Source organism: Pleuronectes platessa, chromosome 10, assembly GCF_947347685.1.
Source record: "Pleuronectes platessa chromosome 10, fPlePla1.1, whole genome shotgun sequence".
Classification (NCBI taxonomy): Eukaryota; Metazoa; Chordata; class Actinopteri; order Pleuronectiformes; family Pleuronectidae; genus Pleuronectes; species Pleuronectes platessa.
Window position 1 is genome coordinate 19,324,891 of NC_070635.1, and position 27,968 is coordinate 19,352,858.

The following is a 27,968-nucleotide window of genomic DNA, read 5'->3' on the forward strand; positions in this document are numbered from 1 at the left end:
TCATCTAAATTGTACGAATTGTTGTTTTCTTTACTCTAGAATGGGCCACTTATATTAAAATACTTTATATTTAGATCTGAAGCAAGTTCTCTCTACGAATGCTGCCATGTTTTTTAGAGGAGCCCAAACTGCAAAAAACTAAAAACCTTTTGAGTTTTTATGACAACTGAAGGCCACCACAGGTTCTCTCTCATGTTTGCAAGGGGAGGGGGAGGTGAGGGGTATTCAGCTGCAACATACAACTTAACCACTAGATGTCAATAAATTCTACACACTGAACCTTTACAACATCCTTGCCCAAACAACAGCAGAGGTTATCATGGCTGCGCATTAAAGCATCTGTTCGAAACACACACACACACACACACACATCTTTTTGATAGACTGGCTGCTCAGCCCTAGTCAGTTTAAAAAAAAATGTGTACCATTATCTGTTCTGTTGAGCTGAAGCCTGATTGTCAGGTGTTGGACATCTCATTGGTTTCAGTCGCCACTTAGAAATTACATTTCTCAGGGATGGAAGGACGCATTGGTCATCTACATTTGAAGGAACTTTCTAAATGTGACAGTCTGGTTGTCTTCAAATGCAACCTTCAAAGGAGGCAGCTCTGTATTGAGACACAGCTACTGATGAACTACAGGTGAACAAGTCATCCTGCTCAAACAGCTGCTCCACGTTTAAACGATGAGAGGAGCTTTCAGTCAATCTGTTCAGTCCTGAGAAGAGGTATAACCAGACAACGTTAGCGGGTGGGCTTAGGAACTACAGAGGCTTAAATGTGACATACTCAATTATCACAAACATATTTGATGTTTGGGGGCTGTCCACTTACGGTTGGGCTATAGCTTACGCGTAAGTAAGAAAATGTAGCATGTTTTTGTTATTTAGGTCATGGGGAATAAATCTATATACTTGGATTGACTATATAAAAGACATCATATTCTGCATGTCGACTCTGAATCTGCACAGAAAGCCATGACTCTAGTAGTCAGAATATAAAGGAGTTAGTAAAAGTTTCTCTCTGAATTGTTGTTAAGCAGAACTTTATGTAAAAAAAATGATTACGATTGCTTCTCATCTTCACATGGTCATCAGTCATCATGTATGTCTACAATGAATACTGCTTCCTACTCTGATCATAGTTTATATTCTCACTACCAGAATTTCTGTGTTAAATTTTGAGGATACAGAAACTATTTCATATTTGTTCTTACTTGCGAAGCGCTTTCTAACTTTGTTTCTAGAAGTGCTATATAAAAAAAGACATTATTATAATGTCAGTGAAATTGTACAACAAACTATATATAGGTATGTACATCAATCACAGACACAACAGACACTGCATTAGCCCAAACTAATAGAGTTTATTGCATATGTGAGAGGAAAAAGCAGAAGGAGGATGATTAATAAAATCCTCCACATTTACAGGAGAGTAGTGACAGCAGTTATTTGCGGTTACACAGGGAGCTGTTTCTGTTATTGAGCCTGTTTTGAATAATGTCAGTACAGTATAATGCAGTACAGCTCAACAGCTTCAAAAAGGTTCATTCAACAAAATGAATGTCTCTCTGTTCCCGTTAAAATATAATTAAAAACCGTATACAGAGAGGTGTTATTGCATGGCTATAGTATCCGGCTGCATTCGCTTTAACTTATCATGATTAGTTGAATATACCTTGTTGTACATAGTAGGTTACATTATGTAATCTGGAGTAAATTATGTTTGATTTACGAATCAATAAGGAGGAGATCTTAGTCTAGTGAAGTGAAGCTTCACTTTAAATTACAAATGGACACTCACCACAGAAGAACATCTGATTAGAATTGATTGCATACACAATTAACAGCACATGTGTTTGTGTCCTGTTCTACCCGTCTTTCTCACAACTCCTCACTCCTTTCCTCACTTCACATTTTCTTTTCTTTTTGCAGGGTTTGTTCTTACAGGTCACCGCCCCTCCTTGACACACACATTGGCGCTGGCAGTCGGAGTCTGCGTAGAAGGTCAGTCCAGACACAACGTACTGACCATCGAAGAAGCAGCCGCACTTAGCCCGTGGCACACAGAGATCCTAGAGGATCAGAGTCGTCATTAACCAGCAGTTACGTCTTTCTGACTGACAATACTCACTAAAGCAATTACATGTTCACTGAATAAAACGTTGGAATAAAGGTTTTCCGGTGTAAACACTATAGGTTTAAGGCAAACTACGGCCCTCGGGCCAACTGTGGCCCGCCATCCATTTTGAATTGGCCCGCATCAAAAACGTTTTTTAAATAAAAGTCTAATGTAGTTTTGCTTTATTTTTGAAGAAATTTTACTTTCTTGATTCTTGTTGTTCTGGGTTTGTACCCTCGGGGTTGAATGCACTTATTGAAAGTCGCTTTAGATAAAAGCATCAGCTAAATGAAATGTAGTGTAATGTAATGTAATGTAATAGACTATGGCCCACTGTATTGACGCGAGTGGCCCAGACCTTCGAATTTTTTTTTCATGTCAGGCTAACACGAAATACCAAGAAGGACCTCCTTTGATCGTTTTATTGTATTAAATAGTTTACGACTGTATATGACCTTTACCTTGTAGTAAACCGAATGTACTACTGTTGTAGTGACTGAACAAATGTGATCACTCTGTTTAACTTCCAAAAACGAGTCTTCGCATCTTCTAACAAGATGGCAAAGCACATATGATCGCCTCCTGTAGTTTCACGAGTTTTGGATTTCCAAAACTCGTGATTTGTACGCAAATGATGGTAGATCTAATAATACAGAAAATGACATTTAACATAGACAATGTAAACAATCAGACTTTTGGAATTGCACTGAGGGATCGGGAAGAGAAAGTAGAAGCAAGAATAAAGCTGTATGTTAGTTGAGGATGGCAGGTAGTGTGGAGGATTACCTGACTGAGCAGGAAACCAGGGTTACACACACAACCCTCACTGGGTTTGGCTGTACACTTAGGTGGAGAAGACTGAGAAGAGCAGCTGACTAGACAGCCAGGAGCTGTTACACTGTACTTGCTGTTGTCTGGACACTGCATCCCTGACACACACACACACACGCACACATAGAAATACACAAACGATATTGTTACTTTTTATGACACTCACAGTGACTGGTCAGGTAGTGAGGGTTGGAACTTCTCCCTCCAGGGTTTACATTTTCAAGCATTACTCAACTAGAGAAAATGAGTGCAACACCACATCTAGGAGAGACTGTCTCCACTCTCCATATGGGTGTCAGCTTTCAATCAATGAATTCCAGCAGTATACTTACTACACAGCTTCTTTGTCCTCCATGGCTTCACGGAGCCGCCTTTTCTCTGACACTCCTCCACATAGTCACTGATGATGTCACATGCTGACCCCTCTTTCCCGTTATTAAACACCATGTCACGTATGCAGTCATCATGGAACTGCCTGGAATCTATGCGGCCTACACAGTCCGCCAGGGGCCCATCCTTTGCTGTTATGACCTTGCAGTCTGATGTGTAACTTGGTGGTTCGTAGTCAGCAGCGAAGGGGTAAGCACAGTCTTCACCTGGGATAAAAAAAACATCAACATTATTAACAAAAGCATTAGACACATGTTCGCCCACATATTAATAAAAGTGAATGTACAGTGAATGACAATATGTCTGTATATTCTAAATCTCTGTATTTGAGCTCATGTTAGATGTGCAATAATCACAGGAATGGTGCGTAAAAGCACTCTACCTCCTGAGCCACAGCAGCCACAGGTATCCCACACTATTGGAAGTCCTAACTCATTTCAAACTCATCTTGCTCTTTTAAGCTGTGATGTGTGAGGGCTCATTTACAGTTTCTCTAAAAAGTTTTGTTTTTTTGAGCGTAAGTGTCACAGAAATGTCATAAGGTCCAACTTAGAATTTCAGCCAAAATGGACAGACTCTAGACGTGAGACTCATCTATCTAAAAAGGTGCATATCTAAAAGGGAGTTAGGATGCACGGTCCAGCAGTGAAGATTAATTAAACTGCATCGGCTGCTTACACTCAAGAGAGCAGCCTTCCACGTCGGCCAGCCATTGGCTCACTCCAAACTTATTGGCGTTAGAAGCCATTTTCCCACTGGGCAGCATCAGGTCATCAGCAGGGTCGTTGTTAGAGTTTCCGCACAGACCACAGGTTGCACCTTGATAACTGGAAGCCAGCTCCACCCTCACTGCACTAGCGAAGTCAAAGGAGACCTTTAACAATGTGAGAGATGAAGAAAACGTTTTGTAAGTTGTGTAAAGTTCAACAACATATTGGCATTATTGCATAACAGTCGTGGCATGGTGTAGCTGTGTGTGTTGTACCTTAAGAAAGTCTGTCTCAATGACAGCGTGTCTGTATCTGTGATAAACTTGGATCAGCGATTGATTGAGTGAGAATGGTAGAGACTGTTCAATCCCGTCCACCTTTGGAAAATAGGAAAAATTAGAAAAGATTAGTCCTGTCGTCCACTAAGACAGATGAGGCAAAAAACTGATGTTTATAAGACTTTGAGTGGTGATCAAGACTAGAACAATGCAATATAAATACAGGCCACTTACCATTATTTAATATAAATAGAAATGAAGATAATGTTTTAGCCAAGCTGTTTGACAACACATACAAATATCCTGAGTAACTCTTGGTAGATTTTAGAAACATTATATGGATGCTCCAGGCCCTGAGTTTAACAGGGACATAGAACAGGGGCTGATTTTTCGTCTGTTTGTGTGTGTGTGTGTGTGTGTGTGTGTGTGTTTGTGTGTGTGTGTGTGTGCATGTCTCTCACCAGTACTCCACCTGGGCGGTCGTGTGAAAGTTTGTATGTGACACCATAGACTTTGACGGTCACCACTTTAGCATATGATGCTCTTTTTCTGCCACGGTTGTTGTTCTCCAGGTTGACCTTCAGTTCCCCAAAAGAAGAGGACAGAAGAAGACGGGTGGAAGGAAGTCGATGGGACAACAGGAGGAAAGAAGGGACAGTAGACAGGAAAGTGGAGGCATAAGGGAGACACATAGATCAGGAGAACAGATAATGGCATTGGGATGAATTCTTAGTTGTTTACAGGTACAGGATGAGATTCCTCCTTGTTTTTCGGCTCACTGACTGACCCAGGAGCGTGTGCTTGAACATGTGTAACAGCAATGACACAATAATTATTCAGATCAGAAATGTAAAAAGACCATTTCAAATAAAAGGCCTTGATTTACATATCACTGAAGTGACAGCACAAAACTATTATCAGCTTTAAGTACTTTAAGTAAGGATAACACACATTCACATTTGATTTAATAACGTGCTGTGTATATATTCTTTGTGTAGAAGACAAGCGTTTTCTGTCTGGGGAACATCACCTGCTACATTACTGTTCTGTGTTGTTCTATCGTCAGCTCACCTCAAATTTCTGTAGACCTTTCGTGTCTCCACACACCCTTGCCAACTTGAAGACACAGTTGCCCTGGAAATCGAACGTGCGTCCATCGAAGGTGATGAAGTGTTGATCCCCATGTGCGGTGCAAGTTTTAAGGCTGACTGGGTAACAGCCTTGGACTCCCTCCACAATGCCGCATGTCTCCCCGGATGGACACGTAGTCTTCTTACATTGCACCTTTTGTGTTGCTTCATCACACACACACCTCTCCTCACACTGTGAGTCAGCCCAGAACACCTCCCCTGGCTGGTAGTACTTGTCACGATGGTTACAGCCACAGCCTGTCTCCTTGACAACGCACCTGACAAAAAATAAGCCGCCCCAGTCAGCAGGTATACACAGTTACAGTTGTTGTCAAGATGTCATGATGTCACCAAGCGACAAGACGTCCAATGCTTCAACTCAACCGAACATCTGAGGGTACACATGAAAAACAAACTAAGGGGTATGCAAACTTTCTTGTCATGTCACTCTCTGAATGATGCACCCCCTGAATTGACACGCAGCTATTGACTCATGGAGATGAAGTTGAGTATTCGTCTGTTGCTAAATCAATTCTGGGGAAAAAATGTATGTACAATCCAATTCACTAAATGAGATGAAGAGAAAACAAAATTATGCTCATCTGATCGCAGGAAGATGATGTGAAAGGAAGAGAATTGTCACATGAATAATATACTCTTAAATACTTGGGTGAAAATGGACTGACTTAGTTCCACTGCGGACATATCCAGGGTCACAGGAGCAGCCTTCCACACATTTGGCGGGGCACACCACTGGCTGAGGACCACAGCTGGCTGGACAGGCTGAACCACACACTTCGTAGTGGCTGTGGGCCGGACATTTAACAGCTGGAGGCACAGACAAGTGTTATGCAGAACAGACAGAGGGCAGGGGGCGGGGTATGGACAAAGCTACTGCTGAACAGTACCTGGGTATAATTGGCAAATAAATCACCTGCCTTTATGTCTCGAAACAAAAAATCGGAGTTCTACCTCGATCAACCTTGGAATACACATTCAAATACGTAATTACCCTCAGAACTTGAATTTAAATACTGACGCCACTATGAAGTTATCTGACAAGAGGGCACACTAAGGCAGATCTAAATAAGTGTCCATCTGTAGTTTTCAGTCCATATAAATCTACTGTATGTAACTCACAACAGCTGGCCAGTTCTCTCCACTGTTTAATGGATGCTCCAGCTTCCTGGCACTCTGTGGAGTAGCCGTTCAAGGCGTTACACAACACTTCAGGTCGTCCTTTATTGACGCAGACGTCATACAAACAGTCAGACACAAACTCTGCTACTGGCACTTTACTGTGACAGCCAGAGAAAGGCCCCTGCTTATCACTCAGAATGCCGCAGTACTTTGGACCAGTGAACCTGAAGGGGACGGAACAGAGGAAAAGATGTCGATCGATTGAGTTGATGCCTGACTGCAATGCATGAAACAGAATTTTCAAATAGTTCTTTTAATATGCTTTATTCAATTATGAATGAATGTATTAATTGTACTTGTTGACGAACCACTCTTTAACTTGAACTATTTATCCTTGATTTATATTTGTATATTTATATTATTGCCCATTAAATGTTCCAATCTACTTTGCAATTTAATCTATTTATTGATTATAAATGAATTTTGTTAAAACATTTTTTCAATGCCTGTTTTTACTGTAGAATTATTCTATAATTAATTAAATGCTTTACTATGCGTTCTGTGACACTTGTGGTCCTCCCTACCTTCCCCTGTTATTCTGCCTATCTTAAATAATCTGTGTCCTGGAAATTGACATTCAGCCCTTATTAACTTGATACATTTTTGAGAAAACTCTTTCTGTGTCTTAAATGTAACAACATATGTAAGAACTGATTGAACATTTCCAGCTGGTTTTATATGTGAGCACACAACATCACTGCTGGGTGTGAGTGAGTCTGCTCAGGCATGTGCTCTGTTGTTTCTGGAACCACAGGGGCCGAAATACACACTGTTATAAACCAATGGAATTCATAATATACAGCAGTCCTCCAATGATTTTCATTATATAATTAGAATCAGTTAGATATCTTTGTTAATATAACAGTCAACATTACCTGACACGGTCCTTCTTTGAGCACTGAGGACACACCCCTTCACAGTAATGATAGCAGAATGGGTCACCATCAGCCACACTCAATTTCTTGGCCCAGTCGGTCACATTAACAGCCGTGACTCCGGCCGCCGTCAGCTCATCGTCCTTTTTGCCATTAAAGTTTCCACAGAGTCCAACCACGTTACCATAGTAACTGCTGCTTAGGGATACCATGATAAATGTGGACCAATCAAAAGTGACTTCAACGCCAATATCACTCTGGATGATTCCTCTGATTCCAGACTGTATTATGGAGAGGCGGCCTCCTTCAAGAATAACAGGAAGTTCTGTCTTGATGCCGTCCACCTTAAAAGAGAAGGAAGTGACAGTGAGCCATTCTAAAATGTGAAGTTTAGTTATTTTCCAGTGATTAAAATATTGAATGAAATTATAAACTTGTTGTGAAACAACCAGATCAGTTCAGAATAGTGAAATAGTTGAGGCATATTTAATCCACAGATATAATTTGAAGAAAGACCCACCAACATGTTGCCTTTCTTATTAACTGGGATGGATATAATGTGGCCCATCATCTCCACAGTGAGTAAACGCACATAGGAGAATTCAGAGTTCCCACGCAACTCATTCTTGGTGGTCACAGTTACCTCTGGCAGGGATGGATCGAGACCTGAGTTGGTTGGAACAATTCATGTTAATGTTAAGCATATGTGAATGTGAGTTTGGTCAGATTTGTAGATTCAATTAAATGCCTCACAGCAGGTTTTTACGAACCTGTAGTGTTGACGAGGACATAGGTGCAGGTTCCCTGGAATGAATAACTCCATCCATCAAATGTGATGTAGTGTGGGTCACCGAAGGCCGAGCATGAGGCCTTAAAATCAGGCATACAGCCTGCTTCGCCTTCTGATACCTCACAGTGCTCCTTCACCCTGCACTTAATCTCAGCACAGGGGTCTAGAAAACACACACACACACAGTCAGATTTCCACATGCAGTTAAATTGCTCTACAAAGCTCTAAATATTAAACAACAGGAAATCCCATTAGTAGAAGCACGGTACAAATTATGCATGAGGACTCATTTCTGCATTAAGGCAGGAAAAATGTAAAGGTACAGTTTGGACAAGGTAAGCTAACATTTAAATAACATTTTCTGGCAGTAAGTATATGACCTGTGGGGTAGCAGCCAATTGCTCCATTCACGTTGCGACACTCCTTCCCCTCCTGGCAGTTTGTTGAGTTGCAGCTGAATTGTCCAGACTGACAGACACAGAGCACTGAACAGTCGTCCTGATATTTAGATATAGCCGACTGAAAAGAATCAGTCAAGTTTTAGACAACGTTTACACAAACTCATACATATATAATGTAATATTGCAATAGTAAGATTCTAGTATGCTTTTATCATAAATCAATGATTGCCTTTCATTATTTAATTACGTATTTCATTTGAAACTTTCATTTCAATCAAACTGACATCTGCTGCGTGGTGGATTTTCAGTTCAAGAGCAATGTTGGTCCAGACTAATATTGACCAGAACGATGACGATTACGTAAATGACGATAGTTACCTGATAATAAAGTCCATCCACTACACAGCCACATTCCTCCACAGGGACACAGCGGACTCCATCAGACATCAGGCCCTCGTCACACTGGCAGCCCTCCTGGCACACTGGGCAGGGCTCTGGCTGCTCCAGAGAGAAGCAGGTGGAGGAGCAGGAAGAGGAGCACAGCTCATAGTGACTTCTTGTGGGACATGTCACAGCTGCAAGGACAAACAAGGCCAGGAGATGCAGGAATAAGGTGTTTTCTTAGGATTTCCATTGTGTAAAATGAATAGTATTTTGATGGCAAATTTTCAGGTTTTTGGTCTTTAGAAAATCACAACTTGCTGGTTTTAGTTTGGCCCATTTAATCAGAATCAGGAACAGAACCCAGAATCTGCACTAATGAAAGAATTTCACACATTTTCTGTTTTAATATGAGACAAGCAATCTACAGAAAGTAAGCTGGGCTACAATCGTTTCACCATGCTGCGAGTGGCTCTGTCTGCAGGGTGTAGATCACACAGCTGTGGTGCTGGACTCAGGTGGAGTCTCAGTGAGACAAAGACCTCGAGAAAATGTTTTTTTCTGCCCTATAGTCTAAGACTTTGCTGGATATCTCGGGTCGGCTAAATGTCACATATTCTTAAGATAAGATAGACATCTGCAAGAAATTGTCAATAAACGTGCGATACTTTTGCATTCATGCAATAATTGCAGGGGAATGTAAAACATGTACAATTTTTTTTACATATAAATAAAGACTAATATATACAGTGTATTACAGCAAGCATCAGTGAGTCAGATCAGACTCACAACAGAAGTCCTTGCTCCTCCATTCGCTTATCTTTGCGCCAGCTAGTTGACAGGCAGTGACATAACTCTGGATGTGACGACACAGGATGTGTGTGCCCCCTTCGCCTGTGGACATCTCCCTGTATACAAAATGTCATTCAATTACAGGAAACACCATATATGGTCGTAACACAGAAAATCCAGTTTTCCTAAGAGCTGTTGCATTTTATCACAATTTATTTATTACAAAAACAAACTAACAAACAACTTTGTTGAACAAGTCCTGATTGTACAACTGTCTACGTTATTACAGCTGGTCCAAATTTCAAACAAGATTTAATGTGTTCAGGATTAAATAATAAAGAAAATACACTTTGAAATAAAAAAAAACATTTGTATTATAAATAATAACTTATTTTATGAAATATTTCATAGTTGTAGATTTATGGAAATATCTTTATGTGGACCAAACTGAAATAAACTGAAATTCCCTATTGAATCATTGACCAGATTTTGCCAGCCCTTTCAGGGACCTGGATTCTCAAGAGAATCTAGAACTACATCTGTGCCACTTCTTCTCTTTTTGTCTGTCCTTCTGCATACCTTAGTTGTATACCGAAAAAAAACTTAAATAAATGGAAGATCCGTGGACATTTTGGTCATAGGAAGCTGCAGTTTATAGGTTGCCTAGTTTGTGCAGTGGAAAAGGCTTCAGACTATAGACCATAAACAAGATAACATACTTGTATCTCCTTAATATTAGATATATCCTGACCTGACACAAGCATCGTAGTCAGGGGTTGGGGTCACTGTGGAATGGCACCCTGCAAATGGACCCTTTTCGGTTTTGATGATGTCACAGGCCTTTTTGGCTTCTGGGACCTTCTTGTCATCAGGACCAGGGCAAGAACTGGCACCACAGCCTGTCTCACAGGACGTTTGGTCACTCATCTCTACCCAATCTGCAACCATGTCTGCCGGCTTCTTTTTTGCTGATCCCAGGTCATCAGAAACTTTGCCATTATAGTTGCCACAGAGACCGAGCGGTGAGCTGTGATAGGTGGATGGGATTTGCAAGAACACGCCTGCCATGCAGTCATAGGTCAGCTTCAGGTCAAAGTCCGTCTCGATGATGATGCTGATGCCATTTTGATAAGCTCGCACTTTTCCGTCAACCAATGACACAGGAAGGGGAACTCTGACGTCATTTACCTGAGACAAAGAGAAGAGCATAGACACAGATACACAAAGTATTTTAAGATGGACTGGGTTATGTTATTGCTGTGTCCATCACGAAAGGCTATTGCTCTGCTGAAAAATGACCATCACCACTCAGTCCATCTCTGTTTGTGCAATGACAAAAAGAGCTACAGCACATTGACATAAATGTTCAATTGAGACAAATTTGGACCCATGTGGTAAATGGTGAATGTGGACCAAATAGCACAAAACGAACTACACCACCGTTGGCCCCTTTGGTTCACATTTGGTATTGCTGTGGCTTAATTGTAGCCCAGATCTGGCAAACAGGAGCAAACCAATCAAATGCCATCAGTCCATGCAGTATGTGGGCCAGATGTAGGATGTGTAAGATGTGGGATGTAGGCCAATCTATTTGGGAGTGTATGTTATCACTGTGTAGTTTTAATTCTGTTCTATTGAAAATGGTTATCACTCTTTGTGGGAATACAACAAAAATCGATCAAGTCATACAAAAAGGTCAGACATACCTTGACTTCCCATTGAACCCCAGTCTCCATTGTGATTTCAATATTGTAAACCTTGAGCTCCACACTGCGACTGACACTGCCACCCTTATCGGTTTGCTGCTCTACCAACACAGAGAAGGTTGTCAACCCTCCTTCCGTCTCCTTCACCTCTGATAACTTGAACACACAGTTTCCCCACAGAGGATAAGCCTGAAGAATGGGAGGGGGTAGAGACGTGGAGAGATTAGAAGATGTGTAGCATTATGCCTGAACTTTCACTGCTTGTCTTAAAACCTAACCAAGAAGGGTCAATGATGTAACAAAGTAATTTGTTTTTGTTAACAGTTCATCGACATCGTCATCGCCAAAAAACTCTCTTGACATCTTCATTGATTTGTTCGAGTGTGTGCACCGCTTCTTCATCCTGAGATTTTTGACTTCTTTTTGTCATATTTGTGTCTCTTGCGTGTTAAAAAACGTGCAGAGGATCAAACATTTACAGGCAAAATGATTATTCGGACACTTTACTGGCTAATGGGCCAGAGGATGGCAGTTCACAATAACATGTGTAATGTAGTTGAGCTCCCTTCAGGAGATAAGTGGGAATCAAGTGGATGTTGAGGAGGTAATTAAAACGTATTAGTACAAGTGTTGACATCAAAAGTACTGCTCATCTGTGTTTTTCTTAAAAAACTACATTTTCACCACATCAGGTCTGGAAGAATTATAACATTATATTAATGAAAAGGGTTATTATTACATTTCTGACAAGCTGTGATGACGGAGAGCAAATCAAAAAATGACAATTATTAACTTACGTTACATGATTCTGCATGAGAAACAATCCGTGTTGATACAGGACACATGTAGCATCTAATTCAGATGCTCTGATCTGACACGTCACTACTGATATAGATAATAATATAAATAAAAAATTGACCTATACAATTCAATAAAATTGTCACACATTGTCCTGGATAACATGCCATCTTGTCCTATTAAGAAAATATTACCTGTCCATCAAATGACCTGACTGTTCTGACTCCACTCACAGAACAGGAACCAACCCCTTTGGGATAACAAGAAGCAAAGCCGTCTTTCACAACACACTTCTCATTGACTGAACACTGGAATTCAGGATCACACTCTACTTCTCCACTGTCCGAACAGACACAACGAGTTTTGCAGGACTCTCCTGGATAAAACACCTGAGAAAACAGGAGAGAGCAGAGAATCAATAGCAGTAGTGAGAAGTGGCAGAAGAGAAGGCAACATCAGTAAAATAAGCTGCAGGTGTAGCAGCAGTGAGTGCAGCAGCTCACAGTACCTGTCCGCTTTGATAATACTGTCCTTCGTACAGACAGCCACACTCTGCCAGAGGTACACACTTATCATGACTCAGCATGAAGCCATCGTCACACACACAGCCTTCTGTGCAGGGCGCGCTGTCGTCACAGCCCTCAGGGGGCCCAAGACCACTGCAGGTCAGCTGGCAGGGGGGGGCACACGTCTCATAATGACTGTCTGCATCACATGTGGGAGCTGGAGGAGAGACACATGGAAATCAATCAAAAATAAAAGCTTCCAGAAGTGACTTATTTGTACAACACAAAAACTGACATTTTGGTTAAGGGAGTATTTCTTTATCAACAGCTGGACGTAGTACACAACACGAGCAAATACAACACGGCTCTCATTCTGCTGTTGACCGGTTGTTAAATTGTCTAAAAAGTTACTCCTCGATGGATGGATGAATGAATGGACAAATAAATGGAATGGATGAATGGATGAATGGATGCATAGACCATGTGTCTCCCAGTTTAGAGTGATTTTGGTGTCAGTGTGTGTATTTCTTACGACAAAACTGCTCGGTTCGCCAACTTTCCACTGTAGCTCCCGCATCTTGACAAGCAGTGCTGAAAGCTGATAGGCTGTCGCATAGGGAGGATGCATGGCCTTGGTACATACACAGATCAAAGACACAGTCTGTGAGAAAGGGCGTGGGGTCTAGTTTACCGTGACAGTGTCTGTATCAGCAGAGAGAGAGAGAGAGAGAGAGAGGGCACAGTGACACCAACACTTCAGTTCTGTGATTCATCTATTTGTCTTCTTTGAACTGTGTGACCTGCTCCTACTAAACAAAGATAAGTTTTGTGATTGTTTAATCCACACCTACTAATGCAACAAAAGGCTGTGACAGCTAAACAAATAATACCAGTTTGTCAATGTGTATGTGGATATAAATATCTCTTAAATCGTTACTTAAAATGTTTTTATGGTCTAGCTATAATTTCATATAATTCCCCAAACCAGAACCTACCTGAACGGCCCTTTCTTGGAAGCTATGACACCACAGTAGCGCCCCTGTTTGTAACGTTGCAGCAAAGCAGGCTCGCACTCAGGACATTTACCATCAGGACAGTCACTAGTGCATCCAGGGTCTTCTCCTATCTTTGTACAATGACATTTATAAGTAAAACTGTTAAAATATTTATAAACTATTTAACCTGCAAATCAATACAAATTTTAAACTTAAAGATGTCAACTGCAACATGCCAAAAAGTACAATGAAAGAATTTTGGTCAAGTGCAAGCATTTTTCAAGCCGGATCCAGCATGAGCTTCTACAATTTGCAGTGTGACTCAGTGGAGTTTTCATGTTTTTCTTTTTTCTGCTCGATTTCAGGTTTGTGAAAAAATTCTCCAGAGCCCTCCAGTCTCAGCTAATCAGACTGGTCTCATCACAATTTCGGAGGAAATGCTACTAAAAGTAATGCACTAGTATTCGTATGAATTCCACTAAATTGTGAGTCAGGAGGCTGGGGACACGTGACCTATGCGCTTCTCTCTCTTCGTGAAAACAAAAAACATGGCGGACATTCATCTAACCCTAACCCTAATATGAAAAATAAATATGAAGTCAGCACCACAGTGATTCAGCAGAGGGACCGCCGCAGGAATAAGCTGTTCCTGAATCTGCTGGTCCGGGAACGGAGGACCCTGTAGCGCCTCCCAGAGGGGAGGAGGACAAACAGTCTCAGACTGGGTTGTGAGAAATTGGGTTGTTAATGAACAAAGATGTCTCTAACTTTGTCCAAAGTGAATCACATGGTTGTGTATAAAGCAAACATACATATTTTGACCATATCTGGCCATTAAATACCACTTAAAACAGATTTGACAAATTTGAACCAGCTTGGACCTCAATGGGGTGTGAGAAAGTACACCTGAGATAGCCTGTGTTTGGAGCAAGATGAAATGTAAACTTTGTCATAGAACCAAAGCAAAGACATCATCGTAAAGGTCTTGACTTCGGGAGTAACATTATGTCAGTGGGAAAATTGTGGATGGCTCCTGCTCCTAAGGGATGACCTTTGAACCTTGCAGCTGAGTCAGTTTTGATGGCATAAAGGATGGAAACTAAATATGCAACAGACATGGTATGAACTGTTTTGGAAAGGTCTTGAACTCCACTACCATAGCCTAATGCAAAACTATGAGGGGCGCCACTGAGTAGGGCCAAAACCTTGAAAAAAATAGATTTTACCGTTTTATTAGTAAGAAAAAAACTAAATCTGACTAAACAGGTGTTTTTCTCACAACAAAAAACCACACAGAATACATGCAAGGTTCCCGGTCGCAATCTCACATTATAGTGAAAACACATTAGAACTACAAAAGATGGGAACAACACACACACATAGGTACAGGAACACCATTCAATTTGTAGTTCTCTGTATGGTTCTTCCTGGTTTGGATTAGGGTTATGAAAATAGGGTTTAGAAAATATATTAGCAATTTTTTTTTAACCATGAATGAAAATATTTAAACTGAAACACACATATCTCAACATAGATATCATCAAAACAAATTTTTATTAAGAAACATTGCTAAAAATACAGCAATCTCCGGCATCTTGCTTTATTAGAGCGCTGCAGAGGTCTGCACAGGCGCATTGTAGGATTATGTACGAAAATGTTGTGCTAAAAATTCGTATGATTCATTACGAAAATTTGGACATAACTTTTTGTACGATATCTTACGAATCGTTTCATGAGACCACGTTGAGCTAATACACACCTTCCAGCTGTGTCCAAAGGCATGCATTTGTTCGGCCTGGGTACCATCAGGTTTCATTAAGTCATCATCACCTTTCCCGTTATAATTTCCACACAAGCCTGACAAGGAGAAACAGGCAACAAGCACAGCAGTTACACAGAGATTTAACAGTTCAGCTGCATTATTATTGGAGGCATGAAAAGAATTTGAATCAGGACAGATGGTGAGTTGGTGGCGCACTGAATTTGTTCTGAGTGGCTTCACTTTTAGCCCTTCATTGCTTTGTAGATTTAAAGCAAAGGCTGAAGGGGTCTCGATACTTTCTGAATTATCTCATCGTGACGTAAATATCATGTCTGTAAGTTAAATACGGGCAGTAGAATAGATTTCCACCTATAAACACAAAGTTGCCTCATGCTTGCCTGAACTGCCTTGATGGACGAAGTGTGTAAATGTTTCACATATTTGAGAATGGCAAATATCACCCAAAGAGTAAAAACCTACTTCAGCTCCCCTAATGCACCATTGGTTAAAATGCAGTATTACTATGGCTTACTTGTGGCCCAGATCTTGCAATCATTCCACTTGGTACATGGGCCAGATGTGTGATGTACGGGACATGGACCAAATCTGGTCCCAAACTATTTAGCTATGTGGGATATGATTAGGTATAAAGGCTTTGCTTTGCTTGTGTTTGGCTTATACAACCACAGTCATATGCTCATTACATACACCCAACTTACCAGATGTTGCAGCAGAGTATGAACCGGGCAAAGTCAAGCTGACATGGCTGTTCCAGTTGAACTTGAGCGTCAAGCCAAAATATGTTGTCACGATGGCAAAGTAGCCACGCCGGAACACGGAAAGCTTGCCATCCTCCATGGAGTAGGGCAGATTCACTGACTGACTGTTTACCTGGGTAGGGTGGGAGGGGTTTTCAATGTAATAACACTATAACCACATTATCTGCAATTTGGCACTTTGCCGCTGCAGAAACACATCAAGTCATTCCACAGTAGCATTGACAGTAAGCTACATTTACTTCTATAATAGTAACCCACTTTTAGTTACATGAAAATAATTTTTTTTTGCCAGGTTCTTAGGTTGATCGTGACAACACAAACAACAGCACACTCACTGTTGGAAAGTAAATGAAGAAGTCTTTCTCTGTTCTTTCCCCACTGGTTGAAGTGGTCTATCGTATCCACAAACCACAGTGATAGAGTAATGTATTTACTGTAGGCAACCTGATCTTACCAGTATTTTCCTTGGGTTGGCACGACTCATGCTGATGTTGAAATTTCCAAACACATGAAGTGACACCGACTTGGTGAAAGACACAGCCTTGTTACGACCCCTGTTACCATTTCGGACCAGCACCTGAAATGGGACCAGATCCGGGTCTGATCCCTTGGTGAGTTGGGACAGAATATAGGTACAAGTCCCCTGGAAGTCGAACCGGCGATTGTCAAAGGTTCGGTAGTGGGGGTCACCAGTGGCCTTGCATGTTTCATAGGATGTTGAGTAGCAGTCCCTCACACCCCCCTTCACGACACAGGCCTCGTTCTTCTTACAAGTAGATGATGTACACTTCACCAGAAAGACAGAACACAGCAGGAAAGGATATAAGTGAAAACATTTCCCCACAACATTTAGTTAATTGTGTGCACACTCACAGATATGATGCCTCACAGGTCATTTCACACAGTATGATAGATAAGGCACACACAGTCACACAAACCAACCTTGGCTTTCCCATTATGGCATTTACACCTGGTGGTGCAAGTGTTGTCACCCCAAAAAGTGGTGTCTGATGGGATATATTTGCCCTGGTACTGACATCCACAGCTGGACTTTGGAACACATCTGAAACACACACATACATACATATGAATGAGCTCTAACAGTGCGTACAGCTGCTACCTGTGACCACAGTATGATGGTGTAGTGGTTGTTATGATTTGTTTATGATAGGACCACTGTTTTTTTATAGTATAATGTTTTGCTCATTTTGTTTTCCTACTTTTCAAGTACTTACCTCTCTATGACAGAATTTAAGTTCACTTACAATGTGACCCCAAAACCAGACAGGAAACTATATAAACCAATGACTTTGCTGTATGGATGTGGGACATATAGCATAAATATGGCTAAATGTATTTAATTTCTAATATCTGTCCTTGCAAAACTATTATAAAGCATTTCCAAGAACCAAATTTGTGTTTTCAATAGTAATAACATAATTAATATGTTACCTGTTTCCACTAAGCACCAGTCCTTTATTACACTGGCACCCCTCCACACAGAGGGCTTTACATTGCTCCTCATTGTTCATGGACACACAGGTGGCTGGGCAGGCTGAACCACAGGCCTCATAGTGGCTACCTTTTGGACACGGAAGGGCTGGGGAGGGGACAGTGGGTATCATCATCCTAATTATCTGTGACAACCAATACTGTAAATCTAATTAAAAAACATACGTCAAACATATACGAATCAGTTTGTTTCATTTATATTGATCTGAACACCATGATTAGAGGGTTAGGGTTAGTGATGCTGAGTTTGGCACATGGGATGAGAGAGATAAAGGCTTTTCTCCTTTTTCTCATTACTCCATATCTTGTCCTTTTAATGTTCCCTTTTTGTGGGTGTGGGGTCTATGGGTGTAATCTAAATTGTTTGTGATGTCAAACGTTAATCACGCTTCAGAGTTGTCCAGCCCACTGGGATAACTCCCCTGTCCTGATCAGCTTCTCCAGGCCTGCTGCCAGACCCAACATGGCATGCATTGTGGCTTTTTATAGATAGCACTCACAGATGAAACCGTTTTTTTTGCTTAGTTACTTACGACACTTGGCAACCATTCTCCACTCTGGGCTGACTTGGGCTCCTTCTGTCAGACAGGTGTCTGTATAACTCTTCAGATTATCACACAATACCTGTCTTGCACCTGCAAACAAAACAATTACAATATCATAATTTACAGGATGTCTTACTCTGTAAATCCTGAAACCCTGAGATAATTATTTATTTTTGCAGAAAAGAAGGCCCTAAAAAAAAACAAAAAACGAATTAATCTTTCAATCACCGGCAATGTGGCACCTCACAATTACATATCACAGTTGCCTGTTGCAATGCGAAGTTATGACGTAATGTCAATGTATTGAAACAATGCCCTAAAGTTTTCAATAATTGGCTTACCTTTGTTGACACAGACATCATAGACACAATTGTCCAAATATAAATTTGGGTCGACTTGTTTGTGGCAGGCTGAAAATGGTCCAGTTTTCTTATTCAGAATCCCACAGAATTTGTTCTGGCTGTAGTGGGCCTGGTCCTTTGTTGAACAGTGTGGACAGCTACCAATACAGTTATCCTGACAGAATTTATCAGAATCTTTCACCTTCCACTGCTGGATCATCTTCAACACAGCTGGGAGACTGGAGCCTGAAAGAGACACAAAGAAAACTACGATTACTATTTAGTCATATCTTGGTGTGTGAGAAGTGCACTATAGGTGGTAAGCACATCAAAAATCCCAACAACCATTGGGGATATTAACTTGAAATTGGAAGTCATGATTTTCAACACACTTATCAAGATATATATATATATATAGGCTAAGACACCTGCATTGCGCTTAGCATCATAAGACAGGCCCCCATCAACTGCCAACACCTAACCCTAACCCGACCATATTTCCTCCTACTATCGTTTTATGTCCCCTCCTCACCTTCAGGCAGGTCATCCTTCCTGTCTCCATTGTAGTTTCCACAGAGGCCACCCAAGTGTTGGTAGTAGGAGGATGGCACTGTGATGTACAGCCTCATGTTCCAATCATATTTTACAGTCAGGCCAAAGTCAGTGCTGAGTACTGCATATATTCCACTCTGCTTAACAGTGACCAGGCCTCCCAACAAGCTGATAGGTAAGTTCTGAAGTTCTTCATTAACCTACAGATAAAAGCAGAACAATAATAAAAAAATAGATGCATTGTGTCAATGGCATTTTACAGTATTTTGTATAAAAAAAATAATACAGGAATCTATTGTAAAATTTATTAGGCTATTATCTAAAAAATTAGGATTCCTTTTGCAGTGTAGTAGAATTTGTATAAAGACTAAGGGGATTAAATTAGAAACTATTTGCAACGAGTATACGGTAATAGTACATCTACTATTATTAAGTATCATTTAATGGTTTTAGAATAGGAATGCTCTAGAGGGGCTGCAACCACCACCAAGTTATATTGATAGGTATTTCTCACAATCTTACTAAATGTAAGTCACATCTGCATGATCATTATTGAAGGGCAATTTCAATTAAATTTAAGGAAGGTTTTCTCGTCTCGGTTTATTACTCTCCAAATGTTCCATTCACAGCTTGTCACGTTCGGGAATTGCCACATGAACTTGTGAGGGAATCTGTTACCTGTGCTCGTCCTCTGTGCTTGCCGATGATAACTGTCTGCTGGTGAAAACTGACAGTTACAGTCCTGACAAATGAAACTGTCCTTCTGCCTCTGTGGTCATTCTTGGTCATCACAGTGAAAGGCACAAGGTCGGCCGCCGTCTTTGTAACTTCTGCCATAATGTAAGTACAGGTACCCTGGAAGACATGTTATTGTTCAGGATTTGTGGCAAATCATCTCATACAGCCATCAGACAAACTGAGCTCTAAATATGATACTAGATCAGAACCTGGGTCCTTTTCTTTCACTTATGTAATAACTGTGCTCCTGAAAGTTGTTTGAATAATACATCTTAAGTTATCACACTATCAATTTTGTTAATTGTGAATTTTAGTTATCAATACCCTGAATAAAAATTGGCGGATGTGTCTTTTACAACATATTGTCCTATGCCTTTAAAGACAAAGGATGAAATTAAATGGATGTTTTACCATGTGTTTCACACAGTGTTTAAAGGGCCTGTAGAAACAATGAATACAGTTTTGAACCTGTATCTTCTGACAGGTTTTCTATGTCTATTATTGTTCATATGGAACTGGGATTCCACTGTCATTTTACAATCCTATCCTCCTTCTTTTCAGTAGAGAGCTATAGGAAAAAAACTAAAAATGGGGGGGGGGGGGGAGTGTCCTTCGATCCCCTATCCCAGGATTCAATTCACTTCAGTGACAAACCTTTTCATAGCAGTAATGGTAATTGGGACTTTCAATGCTTGAGTATTATGCTGCAACTCAAGAGAACAGCTAAAGCTACACATGTTAAAAAACCAAAGGGAATTTTTACTTTCTCAGCGTGTCCAACCTCAGCTCTGATGCAAGGCAACAGCAGTAAGGGCTGGGTATGCCGATTAAAGAGATTCTCTGAAGACTTTGTGGCCCAAAGAGACCAACCCCTTTGTAGTCCATGTAGACTGCGTCCTCCGAAGTATGCAGCCTCTGAATTGAGACACAGCTATGGTACAGACTCTACCAGTTGAGCTAATGGGGCCCCCCATGACTGCACATTCAGTTCATGAGTGTCAGTATTAGCATGTCTCAGTTCAGTGTGTCCTGAGTGTATAAATTAGATATACTCAATGGCTGGGGATGGCTGGTCAAGCTTAGGTCCATTCCAATAAGTCAAGTTCCAACCTTACCTGAAAGTTATAGCGCTGACCATCAAAGGTTAAGTAGTGGGGGTCACCAACGGCATGGCAAGTTGCTGTGGAAACGTGGACGCATTCACCATTCACACAACGTTCTTTTACTCGACATTTCACATCTTCACAGGGATCCTTGGGCGGTGTAGGCGGAGGGGCACCTATAGGAAATACAGACGACACATGCTACTCATTTACAGTATATACAGTGGGTACGGAAAGTATTCAGACCCCTTTAAATTTTTCACTCTTTGTTTCATTGCAGCCAATTGCTAAAATCAAAAAAGTTCATTTTATTTCTCAATAATGTACACTCAGCACCCCATCTTGACAGGAAAAAAACAGAAATGTAGAAATGTTTGCAAATTTATAAAAAAAAAAATAATGAAATATCACATGGTCATAAGTATTCAGACCCTTTGCTGTGACACTTATATTTAACTCACATGCTGTCCATTTCTTCTGATCCTCCTTGAGATGGTTCTACTCCTTCATTGGAGTCCGGCTGTGTTTAATTAAACTGATTGGACTTGATTAGGAAAGGCACACACCTGTCTATATAAGACCTTACAGCTCACAGTGCATGTCAGAGCAAATGAGAATCATGAGGTCGAAGGAACAGCCCAAGGAGCTCAGAGACAGAAGTGTGGCAAGGCACAGATCTGGCCAAGGTTACAAAATAATTTCTGCAGCACTCAAGGTTCCAAGAGCACAGTGGCCTCCATAATCCTTAAATGGAAGAAGTTTGGGACGACCAGAACTCTTCCTAGACCTGGCTATCCAGCCAAACTGAGCAATCGTTGGAGAAGAGCCATGGTGAGAGAGGTAAGGAAGAACCCAAAGATCACTGTGGCTGAGCTCCAGGGATGCAGTAGGGAGATGGGAGAAAGTTCCACAAAGTCAACTATCACTGCAGCCCTCCACCAGTCGGGGCTTTATGGCAGAGTGGCTCGACGGAAGCCTCTCCTCAGTGCAAGACATATGAAAGCCTGCATAGAGTTTGACAAAAAATGCATGAAGGACTCCCAGACTATGAGAAATAAGATTCTCTGGTCTGATGAGACCAAGATTTAACTTTTTGGTGTTAATTCTAAGCGGTATGTGTGGAGAAAACCAGGCACTGCTCATCACCTGCCCAATACAATCCCAACAGTGAAACATGGTGGCAGCATCATGCTATGGGGGTGTTTTTCAGCTGCAGGGACAGGACGACTGGTTGCAATTTAAGGAAAGATGAATGTAGCCAAGTACAGAGATATCCTGGAAGAAAACCTCTTCCAGAGTGCTCTGGACCTCAGACTGAACCAAAGGTTCACCTTCCAACAAGACAATGACCCTAAACACACAGCTAAAATAACAAAGGAGTGGCTTCGGAACAACTCTGTGACCATTCTTGACTGGCCCAGCCAGAGCCCTGACCTAAACCCAATTGATAATCTCTGGAGAGACCTGAAAATGGCTGTCCACCAACGGTTACCATCCAACCTGAGAATGGCAGAGGATCCCCAAATCCAGGTGTAAAAAACTTGTTGCATCATTCCAAAGAAGACTCATGGCTGTACTAGCTCAAAAGGGTGCTTCTACTCAATACTGAGCAAAGGGTCTGAATACTTATGACCATGTGATATTTCAGTTTTTCTTTTTAATAAATGTGGAAACATTTCTACATTTCAGTTTTTTTCTGTCAAGATGGGGTGCTGAGTGTACATTAATGAGAAATAAAATGAACTTTTTTGATTTTAACAAATGGCTGCAATGAAACAAAGAGTGAAAAATTTAAATGGGTCTGAATATTTTCCGTACCCACTGTACATGTAGCACCTTGGTGGATACCAAGTTAATCATGTCATGATTAACTGTATTACTTTAGTTTTTACTTATTACATACTACATGGACAAAAGTATCGGAGCACACCTCTTTATCATCAAATTCATGTGTTTTATTTAATCCCATTGCGTTTGGTTGGACTGGAAGTCCTTTACTTTCAGTTAAAGGGAAATCTTAATGCTTCAGCTTAACAAGACATTTTGTTCAATTGTACGCTTCCAATTGTGTGGGAACAGTTTGGGCAAGGCCCTCTTTTGTTCCAGCATGACTCAGCAAGGTCCATAAAGGCCTCGTTGGCTGAGTTTGGTGTGAAAGAACTTAAATGGGCCTGTACAGAGCCCTCAACCCCATCAAACATCTTAGGATGAACTAGAACAGAGATTGCGAGCCTGGCCCTCTGGTCCAACATCGATGTCTGACCTCACAAATGCTTTTCTGGGTGAATGGGCAAAAATTCCCACAGACACTCAAAATCTTTTAGACAACCTTCTTGGAAGATTTGAAGCTGTTATAGCTGCAAAGGTGGACCAACTCCATATTAATGCTTTAGAATAGGGTGTCATAAAAGCCCCTGTATGTGTAATGCGGAGGTGTCCAAGTACTTGTGTCCATGTATAAGAATATCAACATAAATTGTTGCATAGACATTTGGATATACTGTTGCTGAATGTGTGTGTGTGTGTGTAAAGGAATCTAGATATGTAAGTTTGTGTGTGTACCTTCAGAACAGATTCCAGCAGTTCCATACGATCTTCTGTGCTTCCCACCGTAGACGTAAACTGCCATCTGGGCGTCACCTTTCACTGTCACATGACTCTGCTTATCCCCCACATCTACATTAGACGACACCCAGTGCTGATGGTTCAGGAAATGACGCCACTTGGGTGAGGAACACCTTCCCCTTACACACACCTTCACACTGCCTGACCCCTCCCTCTCTGAGATAATAGCGACAGTGCTTGGAATCCCATCCTCAGTCTCCACTGCCCAATCAGTGCCAAGCCTGTGCGTTGGGATCAGTCTTATTAGTAAAGGGTCACTTGGTACATTGTCGCTGAGAAGCAGCACCATAACTTTCTTGTCGCTCTTTACAGACAGTGGATGTTCAGAGGTAAATTTCTCTAAGGTGACGTCCCCAGCATTCCTTAGTTTCCTGTTGGCATTAGTAGAATATATCCATTGGTTAGATACAGTACAGGTAGATCAGAAAAATATATTTTCATAGTTACATTTATTGTAATAGTCATTAACGAAATGGATGTGTAATGGCCCAAATATCCCAAAACAAATGGGGTATTGCTATGTCTAACTTGTGTCTATGGCCAGATGAGGGTTGTGTGGAATGTAGGACAAATCTGGGCGAAAACATTTCGCCGCCCCCATTCTATGATTCTGTTGGAGGTTTTCTTGCATCTTAAAGTTTGTTGCCACCCGCCATTAAACCAAACAAAAACAGAAGAAGAGGTTTCTTCCTTTACATGGAATGTTTTCTCTCCATTCATCAAGTGCCCATTGGGTGAACTGTTGGGTTTCTCTATAATATTGTATGGTCTCCACCTTACTATGTTTACTGCTTTGAGATAATGTATGCTGTGATTTGACATTATACAAAAAAAAATGAGCTGAATCGAGTTGATCAATCTGGAGCATTTGATTAAAAAATTAAGGGCAACTTAAAAACAAATTTTCCTGTGGAATTCATGGATTCATAATGGATAAATCATGCTCAGTTGTCATGGAGTTAACCCAACTGTTGCTTGGAATATGGACTCTTTCCATATATAAGAAATTTGCCAGAGCTAATACATTCTTAAGGAAACATTATCACTAGTTTAGATTTTCTAGCAGCATATCTGAAAAGCCACTTGATGGAGTGCATCAGTAAAATGTTTACTGGCAATATATTTATTTTAAATCTTCTAACACAAAATCGATGTGATGTTATTTTTAAGTTTGGTTGCATTGAGGCACTTTTAGGACTTGGTTGAGGTTAGGAAAAGTGTATAGATGTCATGATGTCAGATAATGTGTGCTTATTGACATTGACGTTTCTCTTTAAAACTAAACGAATTGTTTTTGTTGCCTCAACCTAAAAATAGATTAGTATGAACCCTGGACTCTGCGATGAGTGGTTGGCAGAAGTCAACAATGTGCACTATAGTTTTTTGTGCCACAATCAGAGTTCCTGCTGTATCGACTGACTCCTAGCCTTAAGGATCACTCTATATATAGTTTCCACACATTGAAAATTACTGTATGTGTCTGAATAGGAGCAAATAAACTATGTCATAACATTTTTTTGATATAATCTGGAAGAAAATACCTCAATGACTGACAGAGCTAAATGCAACTCAATTTAAGAAAAAAACTGTAAAATGTATCATCATTTAGACAACACAGAATTTAAAAGACATGCTGCTCTGCAGAGAACAAACAGGACTGAAGAAGAGAGCAGAGGTTTCATTCTTTAATTTTCTTCTAAAAAACTTTTATAACTTTAAATTTTTTTAAATATTTACCTTAACTTTTTGGTGAAATGTTGTCTCCCTTGTACTGTCACCTCAGTGTTGTCTTCAGCAGCTACTATTACTGCCAAGTTTTTGGCCTTAGAGTTGCTCACAGGTACGACATATTCTTTCCCCAGGCTTGCCACTGGAGGGAGCTGTTCATACACATGATCACATCTTTGACTCATCGTCAAACATTGGTGACCTGCTAAAACCGCCACAGGCTGCTGAGATTGAATCTGTGTGCCAGTCAAACTTCTACCACTTTGCACAAGGTAGGATGCATATGGTTTCAGGGTAATGGTCACTGCCTTCTTCTTCCTCCAATTAGTCTTATCTCGGAATTTCACATCACCACCAGGTATGATAGTTATCTGGTTGTGGCTATCGCCATTCACAATGGCTAATAGCTTGTCCATCCCAACTGGGGACTTGGCTGAGGGAGTGAAGACAAAGTAATTAGTGCCCAGTTCTTCTCTTGGAGAAATCATTGTGCTGTCTCCTGTATAGTCGCCATGATTAAAAGAGACCACGGAGATTTCAGCACTAGATGAGATTCGAACAGCAGAGTTTTCATTATGAAACTGCTTCTGCAGCTTAGATCCAATTGGTAGAGGAACCCAAAGGCTGGTGCTTGCAGGAAGTGTCAGCCGCTTGGAGAAACCCACTGAGGCCACCTGCAGAGCAATACAGACAAATCTTTTAATGTTTATAAGCTATTTTTAAACAAACTGGACCTTCTTGGAAATGCCAAATGAGACAAATACTAACACTCGAAGTGAACTCAGAGAATGCATACCTCCGCCAAGGCCACTTTATTCTCCAGATATGCATTCCAGAGACAGACAGACAAACAGATATACAATAAGTAGGTATTCTCACCTGGATGTGAACATTGGCTTCAGAGCCCTGAGTCGTCACAACCACATGGAGCTCATGTTTCCACTCTCGCAAGTAGTTAGGAAAAAATGTTGTTATGAATTCCTTTCCCGTTGAACAACCATGACATACTGGAGAAGAGAAGAGATTTTTCAATTACAGGATTTATACTTAAAACTTAATACTTACTATACTATTTACTTTATATATGTCTGAACTCCTCAAGTAATACCTGCTAAGAGTGTAGCAGCCAAACACATCAGGATATTCGTTATTTCCATAGCTGTTGGCGAGAGAGTCATACACAGTATTAAAAACAAATTTTAATGCAAAGTGTTTAGGATTAAAAGGTAAAGGTAAAATATGTTATACAATCAGGCTTGATTATCAGATTACTTGGAGATACATTGACCTTTGAATCCTTTTGATGACAATGTTTTCTTTGTAAAAGATCATTTAGAATTAAAGTCAATGAGGAAAAAAGAAACAAAACGAAATGACTTAGTCTTAGCAATAGCCGCTCCAAAAAGAAATAAACTGTAGCAATTGTATTACTGACATTGACACAACCATGAGCAAAAGCTGTGATTTTAATGATTTACACAATTCATGTTATAAGCAACGTGTGCACTGTATATTGTTATTGCAAGAGTAATATTATGTATTAATGTGCTAATGTTATGTATTAGTGCAGAAAAAAATCATAGTTATAATATATAACTATGCTTACAATGCATTGAAAAAAAAGAAAAGATGTAAAACTCTGAACAAACATATATATGCTAAAACATATCATAAAAAGAAAAGAAAAAACTATTTTAGATAATGCTTAGACTCTTTTCAGACCAAGTGCTGTATGTTTATAACAAATAAAACCCGTTCTGTATTTTCATAATAATGGGAGAAAAAGAGTAATTAAATAGCATATATAGTACATATATGTATACATATATAGATATATATATATATAAAAATTTTTATCTTTTCCATGCTTTGGAAACTAGCTTAGCACTAAAAAGTAAACAAATGTTGCATTTTTAGCCCTATTACACAAATAGTTTTCCAGCCACCACAATTATCCCCAGAGGCATGCATACAGTACCTGTAGTTGACCATGACAGGAGGCTTGGTAAATGGCAAGATGGAGAGATACTTATACGTGGGAGAGTGTTTGGGAGAGGCATTGACTGCCAAGCATTTTAATCATAGGGCGTGTTTGTTTGGTGTACAATTATTGTGGGAAGACACGGGTGAAACGTCTGACAGGAGTGTGCAAACATAATCACTAAACAAACGTCATAAATAGTGTTCTAAAGAATAGCACCGATGTCTTCGGTCATTCCGATCTTTTCATCTCTTCTTTGCTACCTACTCCATACTTATAATTAATTTAGTGTTTTTACTCTATTAGCTGAGCAGAGCAAACAAGAAATGTGACAGAAATGTGCTATTGTTACTGTGCTACTGTTCGATCTTTGTTTAACTCATTAACAGTAACTGTTTA

General features: G+C 40.5%; 1 protein-coding gene across 1 annotated transcript; it reads right to left on the reverse strand.

Moving 5' to 3' along the window:
• Positions 1-1,345: 1,345 nt before the first annotated feature.
• On the reverse strand, positions 1,346-27,672 carry LOC128449304 (IgGFc-binding protein). Its single transcript, XM_053432392.1, has 36 exons — positions 27,567-27,672; positions 26,697-26,747; positions 26,468-26,595; positions 25,598-26,262; positions 23,798-24,231; positions 21,248-21,411; positions 20,073-20,249; positions 19,375-19,594; positions 18,843-19,088; positions 18,490-18,591; positions 17,897-18,044; positions 17,387-17,507; positions 16,899-17,231; positions 16,385-16,556; positions 15,663-15,760; positions 13,904-14,034; positions 13,441-13,610; positions 12,911-13,125; positions 12,597-12,791; positions 11,605-11,793; positions 10,650-11,086; positions 9,896-10,014; positions 9,104-9,300; positions 8,705-8,843; positions 8,305-8,487; positions 8,055-8,200; positions 7,535-7,878; positions 6,600-6,823; positions 6,146-6,287; positions 5,401-5,737; positions 4,791-4,907; positions 4,327-4,428; positions 4,020-4,215; positions 3,284-3,547; positions 2,907-3,049; positions 1,346-2,073 (listed from the first exon to the last, which is right to left on the reverse strand). The coding sequence occupies exons 1-36, from the start codon at positions 27,646-27,648 to the stop codon at positions 1,870-1,872; spliced, it is 7,335 nt and encodes a 2,444-aa protein (XP_053288367.1). The 5' UTR covers positions 27,649-27,672; the 3' UTR covers positions 1,346-1,869.
• Between the last annotated feature and the right edge of the window lie 296 nt (positions 27,673-27,968).

Coding starts and splice junctions, on each gene's coding strand:
- LOC128449304 (XM_053432392.1), bottom strand. CDS start 27,648: ATGCCTCTCCCAAACACTCTCCCACGTATAAGTATCTCTCCATCTTGC. Junction 21,412..23,797: donor TGCTGGAATCTGTTCTGAAG/GTACACACACAA, acceptor TATTTCCTATAG/GTGCCCCTCCGCCTACACCG. Junction 8,844..9,103: donor TGGATGGACTTTATTATCAG/GTAACTATCGTC, acceptor GATTCTTTTCAG/TCGGCTATATCTAAATATCA.